Raw genomic sequence first — 12,823 nt, forward strand, 5'->3', positions numbered from 1 at the left:
CCAGGCAGGAGCGGGGCAGGTGTATTTATGGGCAGAGGCTGTACCTGCTCCTGATTACTGAGGCTTATCAAAAGGCAGCGTTCCTTGGTGAACACTCACCAAGGCACAGTGTGTGTGTTTGGCGGGGGCGCGGGGTGTTGGGGCTACAGAAATGTCAGCAGGGCAGTGTTGAGGGTGGGGAGACAGGATTAGCATAGGCCAAGTCCAAGTCACTTCACTTGCTTCCTTGAATCATTTCTGAAGCAAGAATTGGATTAGATGATTTCTAAGATACCTTCCAGCCTTGACATCCCTCGATTCTGGTGAGACGATCTTTCTCTTCCGTTTCAGTAAGTTTCAGTCAGGAGATTCTTGTTAAAACGGTGGTGTGGGTAATGGAATCGAAGTCCATCACCCCCAAGACCTCTCCGAAGTAAACATTCAAAGAAACATACAATGTCAAGGAGAAGAATGGCATGGAGCATGGGGAGGCCATAAATGCGTGAGGGTCCCAGCACATTTCTGTGATAGAAAGCGTGTAGGATGAGGATGACAAGTGACAACAAGGAATACTTGATGGTGGGCATTGTCCAAGGGTGGGATGTGTAACCACAGAGCATCAGGCTGACTTAGGGCTTGGGTGAAAAGGAGGACAAGAGTGAGAAGAGAGGTTAAAAGGAGACGATTTATAGGAATGCTGTGTTTCTAACAATGGCTCCAAATAAAACATAACCTTCCTCTTTAACCTTCCAGAGAGCATATGCCCTGCCCTCAACCCCGGGTATATGCTCCCTGGATTTAACCCCAACCCCACCCCAGGCAAAATATAATTCTTAAAATAAAATAAAATGTTTTAGAGAAAGCAAAAATATCCAATCTTGGAAGCTGACATTCTTGAATAAGCTCTCCTCATTCTAGAGCACAGATTAAGCAAAACCTGACAGACATACGTTGCTTGTACATCCTAAGCAAAATCTAGCAGTCAGTGTGTCTTCCCCAGAGTTCTCACTTAGGGGAGAATGTGATAGAAAACCAGGTCTCCTTACAGGGTAATAGAATAGAATAGAAGATCAGAAATCACAAACTGTGCCAGTTTGGGTGCTCCATGAAGCATATATCAACAGGAATTAGAAAGGAAATAAATTTACTGGGAAATGCCTGTGAAAAATAAAGGTGGGCCAGGTGCAGTGCCTCATACCTATAAATCCCAGCACTCTGGGAGGCTGAGCGAGGGAGGAGGATCATTTGAGCTCAGGGGTTTGAGTCCATCATGGACAGCATAGACAGACCCCATCTCTACACAACAAGAAAATTAGCCAGGGATGGTGGTGTGTCCCTGTAGTCCCAGCTATTTGGGAGGCTGAGGCAGGAGGGTCTCTTGAGCCCAGAAGTTCGAGGTTGCAGTAAGCTATGATGGCACTACTGCACTCCAGTGTATGCAATAGAGCAAAACCCTGTGTCTGAAAAAAAATAAAATAAAAATTCAAAATGAAAAGATGGAGCGGGGAGGGAGTAAGATTGAGTAGGGAAAATCTTCAGAAGGTGATGTCAGTTAACACCTGTGAAAAGGTTTGGAGTCGGGGGAGCCTCAGACTGCAGTGCAGAAAATTTCAGCATTGCCAGTGGGGAACCCCAGTGCAAGACTGTCCTACACCAGCAGACATGGCCCAGCTCTAGTCCACAGTGTGCTCATTCACTGACTGGAAGCAGTCAGGGCGAGAGTGGTAGCCATGGGAATCCTGCCGCAGGTTACATATATGCAGCAGGTGGAGGCCGTCGGATACTCTCCCTACAGCAGACACACAGCAAGCACAAACGTGCAGGAGCCATGGGACCCTCCTAGCCTGCCACATGTTAGGCTTTAGTAATTTTTGATGTTGGGCCTCAAGGGGAAAAAATCAGCTAATATTCAAGGTCATCTATGTGACCAGGATTCCGAAGAAAATTAAAAAATTCTGATGATAATAAATATTCAGTAGCTCTCCAAAAAAAAAAAAAAAAAACGAATTCATATACAGGGACTGAATAACCAAACTTCAAAAGAAATCCTATATCTTCTTAGGAGAAAAAAAAAAAAGCTTTTTTGCTGAGTCCGTATAAAGTATTTCAGAGTTCTGGTTTCGGTAACTACAAGTAAAAAGACTGAAAGTCACTACTTTAATTCTTAAAAAAAGAAAAAAGAAAGCCAAATAAAAGGAGAAATCAATGACTTTTCTTGAACCCACTAGGCCACTGAGGTCTCAGGGCAAACCCATCGCCTGGAAATCTGGAGTCACAGCTGAGACGAGCTAACCCGGAATGGAAGCTCTGAAACCATAAACTAGCAGGGACACATACGGTAACTTTGACAACTTGCTGGAGGCTGAACGTAGACATTTAGGAGAGTGAAAAACTACTAGAGACCATGGTCAAAGCTCTCCCTTCTCAACCCCTGCTATCCTGGGTTTTAAATCCAGGAAGCCCCCAAGGTTATCATGGTGAAGAGCCAGAATGGAAGCCCTGGTTGCTCTGAAAGACGTGAAGAGTGATATTGTGAAACACGTCCAGAGGATTCCCCATAACAAAAGCCTCCTCCTCTGCAGGAAAAACGGTTTTACTAGAGCCGTATCCCACCTGGAAGGGAAGACGTTTCCCTACTCCAGCCCCATCTGACCTTCCTGTCTCACTTGAGGGATGGGGGTAGCTAAGAAGTTCTTGTGAGCCGGGCATGGGGACTCACGCTTGTAACCCCAGCACTTTGGGTGGCCGAGGGGGGCGGATCACAAGGTCAGAAGTTCAAGACCAGCCTGCCCAATATGGTGAATCCCCATCTCCACTAAAAAAAATTAAAAATCAGCCAGATGTGGTGGTATGCGCCTGTAGTCCCAGCTACTTGGGAGGCTGAGGCAGAAGAATCATGAATCCAGGAGGAGGAGGTTGCAGTGAGCCTAGATCGTGCCACTATACTCCAGCCTGGTGATAGAGATTTAAAAAAAAAAAAAAAAAAAGTTCTCTTGGCGGTCACAGTGCAGGAACACAGGCCCAGGTAAAGATGAGATTTACTTATAAGACTATAGAATGCTTCCTTTTCCCCTGCCTCTTTTTTGTTTGTCCCTTGCAGCTGTCTGAGACATAAGATCCTTAATATCATCCTCAGGTTAGTTCCATTCAGCCATCGCCTCCATTTGCAGGCTGGACCAGGTCCCAGTATCATGTGGATAAATTGACAAAGATCAGGAAGTCATGGATTATATGCTTAAATGAAGATTCTAAATTCCTCAGCAAATTCCTGGTGGTTTTCCTTTGAGTTGGAGAAGTCTTTCACGATTTCCGTCAGTTCGGATTTTGACCAAGACATAAAGGTAATTAAAGAAGGCAGACACAGTTGATCTGAGGACCTAACTTTAGAAGGCATTTTCCTAACTTTCTTCTCATCTTCAGAGTAGAAAGGCAGCTGAGTGAAGAGGTTGGTGGAATCAGAGTAATTAGGCAGAGGAAGAAGAGAGAGAGGAGGAAAAGAAGGAGTATTCAGAGTTGAGTGAGTCCATGTACAATTTTTTATCATCACTGATTAAGTGCTTAAGCTTTTAATTTGCCTTTTGCAAAGAGTCTTTAAGAAAGGCAAGTTTTGATTTGCTTAGTCTTTTAGAAGCCTCTGCATGCCAATTAAAAACATATGTCATTTTTTTCTGAGGCATTTAAGATCACTTCTCTTTCAATGTAGCTTATAGATGAATAACTGTTTAGGTTAAAATTTCTTCACTGTGACCACCGTAATTCTAAGTTGTCATTAGGAAAGTTTACACATTTATTTAGAAAAACACAGCTTCTGGGTTCATAATTTTTATACATGAACGTAGCTAGAGTCCCAGATGGAGAGGTTCCAGACTACTTGGATAAGGACGAACTCATGATTCTTTGTCTTCCCCAAACCCTACCTTCTTAAGACCTTCTGTTGAACCCAGTTGAGCTTCTGTTGGATCCAGACACAGAGAGAAAGCAGTGAGTATAATGGGCTCAGCTGGTAACTCCATCTGGTTACTCATTGTCCCAGGAACCACCATCAGGGCTTCCTTGGGTCCCTCTTCTGACAATAGAACTGTTAAAAAATAAACTTAGGCACACAAACATCTTAAAGTTTTCTTTTGAGCAGGTATCAATTTAAGAATAGGGCAGGCTCCAAGTCACAAGTCTTCTGGGGCTCAGGCAAAGAGGCATGAGGGAAAAAAAGGCTTTTATAGGGTGAAAATAGAAGAACGGCAAATAAAACATTTAATTGGTTAAAGTGGAGTAAAAGCCTTATTCGAATCATTCCAGTTGACAGTCCCTTGTCAGAGGTTAGTTGGTGGTTTCTTATTGGTTAAAGTTTTCTTTTACTATTCTAACTAAGTTGGGTTTTAGTTTGTTTATGTAGAAACCGAGCGCACTGAAGCTCCCTCAGTCTCAATGCCTCTCATTTAATTATTTTAACAAGAGAAATATTCTGTGTTCATATATTGGAGAATTTAACGTTAAGGTGTCAATTATTTACAACTTGATCTATAGATTAAATATAATCCCAATCAAACTTTTAGCAAGATATGTTGTCGATATTTCCAGACTGATTCAAAAGACCTAGGATCGTCAGTACAATACTGAAAAAGAACAAGGTTGGTAGGTTGGTGGATGATACGGTTTGGTTGTGTCCCTACCCAAATCTCATCTTGGATTGTTGCCCTCATAATCCCTACGAGTCATAGGAGGGACCTGGTGGGAGGTAATTGAATCATTAGGGTGGGTTTTTTTCTGTGCTGTTGTCATGATAATGAGGAAGTCTCACAAGATCTGATGGTTTTATAAAGGGCAATTCCCCTGCACACGCTGTCTTGCCTGTCACCATGTAAGACATACCTTGCTCCTCCTTTGCCTTTTGCCATGATTGTGAGGCCTCCCCAGCTGTGTGGAACTCTGAGTCCATTAAACTTCTTTTTCTCTATAAATTACCCCATCTCAGATATTTCTTTATAGCAGTGTGAAAATGGATGAATACACTGAACTTACACTATGTTATATCAAGACTCACTATAAAACTGCAATGATGAAGGCAGTGTGGGAGGGGTGAAGCAATAAATAAATAGATCAAAGAGATCAATAGAACAGAATGGATAGCTCAGAAAAGACCAAAGCAGCTGCTGTCTATCAAAGAAGCAAAGGTAATGTAATGGAGGAAGAACAGTCTTCTCAACAAATGATGCTTGAACAATTAGATTTCCCTATGCAAAAGAGAAGGAGAGGGAAAGAGGAGAAGAGGAAGTGATGAAGTGGGGGAAGAGAGAGAGAGAGGGAGGGGGGAGAAAGAGAGAGAGAGAGAGAGAGAGAGAGAGATGCCCTACGATGGGGGAGTGATTAAACAAACTGTGGTTCATCCATATCCTGGAATACTGCCCAGCAATGAGAAGGAAAGAGCTATTGACACATGCAGCAACCTGGATGAATCCTCAGAAAGTGATGCTGACTGAAAAAAATCAATCTAATACATTCCATTTATATGGTATTCCTAAAAGGATAAAATTGTAGAAATGGAGAACAAATCACTTATACAAGGGTTAAGAAGGAGGTGGAGGTGTGAGGGAAGGCAGAGTGGCTTTGAAAGAGTAACATGAGAAGTCCTCCTGATAATGGAAATGTTGTGCATCAGTGTCAATATCCTGGTTGTGATATTGCACTATGGTTTTACAAAGATGTTACTGTTGAGGAAAATAGAGTAAAAGATCTGGGTACCTTTCTGTATTATTCTTATTTTTTTGGAACTATATAGGAATCTACAATTATCTCAAAATACAAAGTGTAACTAAAACATCCTTTCCATAAAAGGGTTATTGATTATAATAGAATTAAATCTATCGACTTTGAAAAATTAAAGGGGAGGTAAGGCAAGATTTCTGAGCCAGCAGGAAACCAAAACTAACTCTTAAGCATTGGAAACATGACAGGAAATTCTTACTCAAACTGAGTAATTGTCTCAGTCCATTCATGCTGTTATAATAAGATCTCTTATACCGGGTGATTTGTAAACAATAGAAATTTATTACTTAGTTTTAGGGGCTGGAAGACCCCTAAAAGATTTGTTATATCCTGAGGACCCAGTTTCTGCTTCCAAGATAGCATCTGGTTGCTCAGCCTTCACGTGGCTGAAGAGACAAACTCTGTGTCCTCCCATGGTGGAAGGAGCAAGGCAGCTTCTTTCAACCTCTTTTATAAGGGTGCTAATTCCATTCATGAGGGCAGGGCCCTCCAGGCTTAATCACCTCCTCAAAGGCCTCACCTCTTAATCACCACAGTGGGAATTAGGCTTCAGCATTAATTTTGGAAGAACACATTCCCACCGTAACAGTAATTTTGAGGCTTAGAATCAGAAGGTAAATTGTCAGCCAGTTCCTAGGAAAATAGTAGGTAGTGATTTGGGGAAGAGGATCTAAATCACTGGAGTTACTGAGAATCATAGAGGTATTTACAACCCCCCTGCCGGTCAGTAAATTTTATCTCAGATTTACGTGGAGAGAACAGGTCTACAGGAAATATTTAATCAGTCCCAATTAAAGACATGGAGTCATGATGATTAATTTAGACAGGTGAGTGTGTGACACACAAAAGTCCTTGATAAATGGACTGCCTATCCATCAATTTGTCGTTCATGTAGCTATTCATGTAAATGTGTGCTCATCTATGTGGGCATATGGCACGATGGTAAAAAATTTTTTAAAGTGTGCTCATTACCTATTCATCTTCTTTCTACCTCACTTTCTCCCTGTTTTTTTCTTTACTTTTGTTTACTTCTTTCATCTCAATAGGTTAGTAAGGCCCAACTGGCTGAGTACAGGCTAGAGATTTGTTGATTTCTAGTCTCTTCTAGTCCTCTTTTAAGGAAAATATCATATGGCTTTGGGAAAATTTCTTTATCCCAGAATGATAGAAAAACAAACCAGGATGGAGGGAGCATCAAGGTCAGGCAGTGTTGTTCTTCTTTCTAAATGAAACACTTGACAAACCGAGCAAAGACAGTCATTTATATTTATTAAAGTGTCTGCTTACAGTAGAGGCAAGAGTAAAATGAAGCTAGGTTATGTATGCGTCTCTGGAAACCTAAATCTTCTGCATCAGTCTGTAGTGTTCCCACATGTCTGGATGGTCCGACAGCATTTCAGAGACTTCTGGCAGAAAGAAGTAAGTTCTTCATTTTTCTCACAACTGTTCTTGCATGTCCCTCTAAGTTTGTCGCATTTGTCATCAAAAAATGCATTCTTGGCTACACGAGGGAAGGAGCCATTTGGATTAATTCCCTTTTCAGACACGCGTGTTTACCAGATACAGTTGTATGACTAGTTGGTGAAGATTTTTTCACAAGCTGTCCTAGTGCCATATTCTACCGGTCGATGAGATGGTAGGGGACCTGATTTTTATCTGATATTTCAGTCTTGTAGTCACACAGGGTGAAATACCAGAAAGAATACATTTGTCTTTCAGCATTTGAGACCAAGCTGTGTAGGAGCTTTGGGAAACCTAAGCTATGGTTCTAGGATCGAAATCTGTTGGGGATAATTATCAACTGGTTCCCATAAACACTCGCAGAGGTGGCTCCTTTTCCCAGTGCACTCTTAGAGGCTGCTACCTGGTGAGAGTAGAGCAGGAGCTGAGACTGAGGAGATAGCTCCAGACCAGAGCAAAGGAAGGGATAAAGATACAAAAAGAAAATGAGTTTACTGTGCTAGATAGAAACTTGCTTGGAAGGCTCAGCCTGATTTCTCCTCCATATTCCACCAAAGCATCGACTGTGGAAAACTTGTGCTTTAGAGAAGGAGGGTGCAGCATGTTCGGAATGCTTTTCTAAGATTTTCTCTGTTCAGTTTGCATAGAATTCCAGTTCCCACCTTAGGGCTTTATCAGTAGCAGTCTCAAGAGCAACCTGCTTCAAGTTAAGGAGAGACAGCACGTCTTACCAGGATCAACATTTTAGAGTTGCCCAATTTGTGTATACATAATGAAGGCATCAGATGTACAGAGATTGCATTTAATGTCTATACTATAATGTACATATATTTAATGTCAACACATAAAGGTGCCTAATTCACATCTACGTAAAACTTACAGCCAGATGGATGAGTGCCAGCATTATCCAGGATGAGCACATCAGTTCCTAAGTGAAAATACTCCACTATTTCAAAGCTCGATGAACTCTCGCTCTCACTGCCAGGGGTCTATGTTCTCTCTGCCTTACTGTAAGGCAGATACTAATATACTATACTATAGACTACAGTGTGGCATTCAGATAAAATCTTTTGGTTTAGTATAGTATTATAGTATAGCTTAATATATACTATAAAAATACTAGTATTATAGCATATAGTAGTATAAAAGTGTATACTATAGTATTATACTAGTATATATACTATACTATATACTAGTATATAATACTACTAGTAATAATATACTAGTATAATATAGTATCTGGCCGGGTGCAGTGGCTCACACTTGTAACCCCAGCACTTTGGGAGACTGAGGCGGGTGGATCACAAGGTCAGGAGTTTGAGACCAGCCTGACCAACATGGTGAAATCCCATCTCTACTAAAATTACAAAAAATTAGCCGGGCATGGTGGCACGTGCCTGTAATCCCAGCTACTCAGGAGGCTGAGGCAGGAGAATTGCGTGAACCTGGGAGGCAGAGGTTGCAGTGCAGTGAGCCAAGATTGTGCCACTGCACTCCAGCCCAGGCAACAGAGTCTCAAAAAAAAAAAAAAATATATATATATATATATATAGTATATATACTAGTATAATACTATATAGTATATAATACTAGTATAATATTATACTATAATATAATATTACATTATACTATATTATACTATACTATACTATAATAATATTATAGTATAATACCATATTATAATACTAGTAAATAATTATAGTATATACTATGCTATACTATAATACTATACTAAACCAAAAAGATTTTCTCTAAATTCGATTATAGTATAGTATTATACTATCGTATATCTAATAGATAATTATTAGGTTATCTAATAATTATATAACAAGTGTTATGTAATGATAGATATAAGAATCTATAATTATATAATAATTATAGTAAATAATTATCTATAATTTTATAATTATAGTATTATCTAATAGATAATTTTATAGTTTTAAACATCTTTTTTTGACTAATTATATAATAAGTATGAGTGATCTGAAAAAGATACCTCTGGCCAGTTTCCAACGTGCACATCAAAGCCAGTGGCCTGAATACAGCATAGGTCACGGTGGGTCCTATATCCTCGTGTCCTGACACAGAATCTCCTCTCACAGGCTTGTCACAAAACAGACCAGAGCTATGAGCAGCTGATGTGAAAAGTTGAGCATTACACATGGGATCGTATATCACTGGCATCTGGCACAAACTGGGACTTACTGTGGGCTCTGAGAATCCCTTTCTTTAGGTCTCTGGAGGCTCACATGAGCCTAGTCTTATGCCTTCATTTTGGAGAGGATACAATTGGAGCCATTGGAGATTCTCGGGAGCAGGAGAAAGTGAAGAGAGTTTTGATATGGGAAGGGCGTCTTTAATGCCTCTTACTGTGGCAAGACAGTTGGGCTCCTGCCCTGGCTTTGTTTTGGTTATCTATATGACTCTGAGAAGCAGCCCATCTGAGGCACAATTTCTGCATCTGTAATAAAATTTGTAAAATGGACCTTCAAACCCAAAAAGATTTTCTCTAACTGCCATTAAATTAGAGGTAGGATAGAGTTTTCCTTAAAGGCACTGGCATTGGAAGACTAGATGCATTTTATGTGAAACTCTCATCACAGTACGTGGCTTGATGATATGTGATTAAGAAATGGCAGTCCAAGTTATGCTGCTTTACCTGTTGCCATGACTGGCATGCATGCATAGGTGTCTCTAAGCTCAGATCTTTACCTCTCTCTCCTCCTTACCTGTCTCAATCTCTACCATAACTATATTTTAAAAGGTTCATAGACTGCTATCCTTGTTTTTAATTTTTTTTCAATTTTTGTTTTTGTTAGTGAGCATGAGACTGGATGCCAAAAGACATGTTTCCTGGCCTTCCTTTACTCTTTCAAACCTGTGACAGCCCCTCCTAGATAAGAATGTAAAATGCAAAGGAATTACAGAAGAGGCGTTGGGGGATATCACCTCTTGTAGTAGATGGGTTGATCACACCCAGGCGTTCACTGAAGGGGACCCTCTCTCTGGGACACCGCCTCCGATCACCTTCCCTGTAAAGATGCCCATTTTACCTGGGGTCAGAAAGAAGAGCACAACAAAGAGAAAGAGGAAAGTCCTCATGACTGGGAGCGTCTTGAGAGATCAGCGCCGTGTTCATGAGGAAAGAGCAGCAAACATCCACATTTATACATTTCTCCAGACCAAGTAACATCTTGATCAGTGAGGCTTATCAGAAACGAGAAGATTTTCATGCTCTGCTGCGCAGAGCCCAGCCAACCTCAGTGGGTGTCACTCAGTCTACAGCTCATCATTTTTTCTGATTCTGGAAAGTTTTCAAGAAGGAAAGTGGGGATGAAGGGAGGACAGAGTAAGGCAGACACAGAAAAAGTAAAAAAATCTGGAGTCCAGCAGTTTGATTTCTAATCCTGGCTGTGCTTCTGAACAGCTTTTGGTTTACTCATATGTAAAATGAGAGTAATTATACAATATCTCAATGCTTCAGTTAAGAGCTGATGAACCATAGTGAGGTGGAATCTGAATTCCAGATTCAGTCTTTTTGAGCTTTGCAAACTTGGCAAAGGGCTTGAACTAAGCATATATTTGTTAAAAAGTTTGAATCTTGCTGTATGCTGCACGCTTTTTGTGCTGGGTCCTGCCACGCTGCCCACCTGTATAATGGCGCCATTGGCATAGCAAGGGGCTGGTAACCATCATGCCTTGCCCTAGACACTCAGGGCTTAGACACTCAACTCCAGTCCTTTGCATATTCACAGTCAGGCCACTGTGGGGTGGATGGTTGCTGGAAGAGGATAGTAAGGGGGAGGCCAGGTGGGGCCCAGGGTGCCAAAAGTGAGGGACGAGTGGCTAAGAATACTCCCAGGAAGGTGAAAAGGGAAAGGTAGTCTGGAGTGCACATAAGCCATGCTTCCAAAGTCCCAGAGCATGCTCCACAGTCCCATCAGACTTATTTACAATGCATATATTCAAAGGTAAAGTTATTAAGACTTTCAAAACAGTGACTGCAGAGCATTAAACCCCAAGTTAAGGCAGAGAGCTGTGACTGCACTGGGCATTTACCTAGGAGGTTGGTCCTGATGCAGGCTATACAAAATGCCTAAAAGCTGAACGCCCGGAGAGTCGGCCCTATCCCCTATGTATACAGGCATTAGCTTGGATTCTGAATCTGAATTGTTTGCAAGTCACAGCAGCAACATAAAAATGAGTGCCTTCCTGCATAGGTCAGAAAAGGTTCATGGTGAATTAATGAACTTGAAAAAGTGTTTACAGAAAACTTAGGTTCAAGGCTGAATAGAGAGAAATGTGCAGGTAGTACTAGTGACAGTAGCCAGGAACTCTGCTAAGTACTCTATATACCTTATTTCAGCAAGCCTCTTAAATGCTCTGTGACTAAGTACCATAATTATATATTCATTTTAAGGGTTAGGAAACTTGAGGTTCATCAAATTAAGCAACCTATCCAAGGTCATATACTTTGTAAGTCGTATACTTTGTAGTCTATATTTAAAATTTTTTCTACTTTACATTACAGAAATGAAGAACAGAACATCACGTAAATATAGGCAACAGGGTAGGAATAAGCAGAACTTATTTGAGGGGAAGATGGTATAAATCTTGCTTTTCATTCCACTTTTTTTGTGTGTTTTTTTGGTGTTTGTTGTTGTTGTTGTTGTTGTTGTTGTTGTTTTGAAACAGGATCTCGCTCCGTTGCCCAGGCTGGAGTGCAGTGGCATGCTTATGGCTCACTGCAGCCTTAAACTGCTGGCTCAGGCGATCCTCCCACATCAGCCTCCCAAGTAGCTGTGACTCCAGGTACATACCACTGTGCCTAGCAAATTAAAAACATTTATTTATTTATTTATTTATTTATTTATTTATTTATTTATTTTTGTGGAGACAAGGTCTCACTGTGTTGCTCTGGCCGGTCTCAGAACTCCTGGTCTCAAGCAATCCACCTGCCTTAGCTTCCCCAAAAGCTATGATAATAGACATAAGCCACACATCTGGGCCAATACCCATTTCCTTAATGAATTTAAAATATGCAGTAATTATGGCTTTGGTGTGTGAAGTGGTATCTTACAGGAAAGGGGACTCAGAACTAACTGGACAAAATGATTGCTGCCCCTCCTCTTCTCCCTGTGATACTTGTAGACAATAAAAATGAAAGCTAGAAAAGTGAGAGTTCACATTTACTGAGTTCTTACATGGTACCAGGCCTCCTTCTAAGCATTCCACATGTTCAAAACACTTCTGCATTATAATCATACTAGATTCTTACAAAACCTTGAGAGGCAAGCAGAATTTGTGAGTGGGTTCTTATCTTCTCCCAGAAAACAGAAGCTGGAAGAGATGAAAGGAGTCACTAGCTTCCAGCCCCTGCATTAGTATGGCAGAAACTAGCATGGCCTCTGCTCTTTCAACCTCTAGCCTGGTGTTCTTTCCACTACACCAGTTAGGCTACCCAAAATAAAAGGCTTTCTGGATGCCAAGGGTTGTTATCCATGGTATCATCCCTTGATCCTGGGAAATGGAGCATATAATTGTGCTTTTATTGATTCGCTTCACTGATCAAGAGCATCTCCCCATTACTTTTAAATAAAAATGAGCCTCTCGTTTGGGT

General features: G+C 41.0%; 1 protein-coding gene across 1 annotated transcript; it reads right to left on the reverse strand.

Annotated features, from left to right (window-relative positions):
• Positions 1-6,994: 6,994 nt before the first annotated feature.
• Positions 6,995-10,343, reverse strand: LOC102120931 (beta-defensin 106A). Its single transcript, XM_005562554.4, has 2 exons — positions 10,257-10,343; positions 6,995-7,243 (listed from the first exon to the last, which is right to left on the reverse strand). The coding sequence occupies exons 1-2, from the start codon at positions 10,303-10,305 to the stop codon at positions 7,095-7,097; spliced, it is 198 nt and encodes a 65-aa protein (XP_005562611.3). The 5' UTR covers positions 10,306-10,343; the 3' UTR covers positions 6,995-7,094.
• Between the last annotated feature and the right edge of the window lie 2,480 nt (positions 10,344-12,823).

This window comes from Macaca fascicularis, chromosome 8 (assembly GCF_037993035.2).
Source record: "Macaca fascicularis isolate 582-1 chromosome 8, T2T-MFA8v1.1".
NCBI lineage: Eukaryota > Metazoa > Chordata > Mammalia > Primates > Cercopithecidae > Macaca > Macaca fascicularis.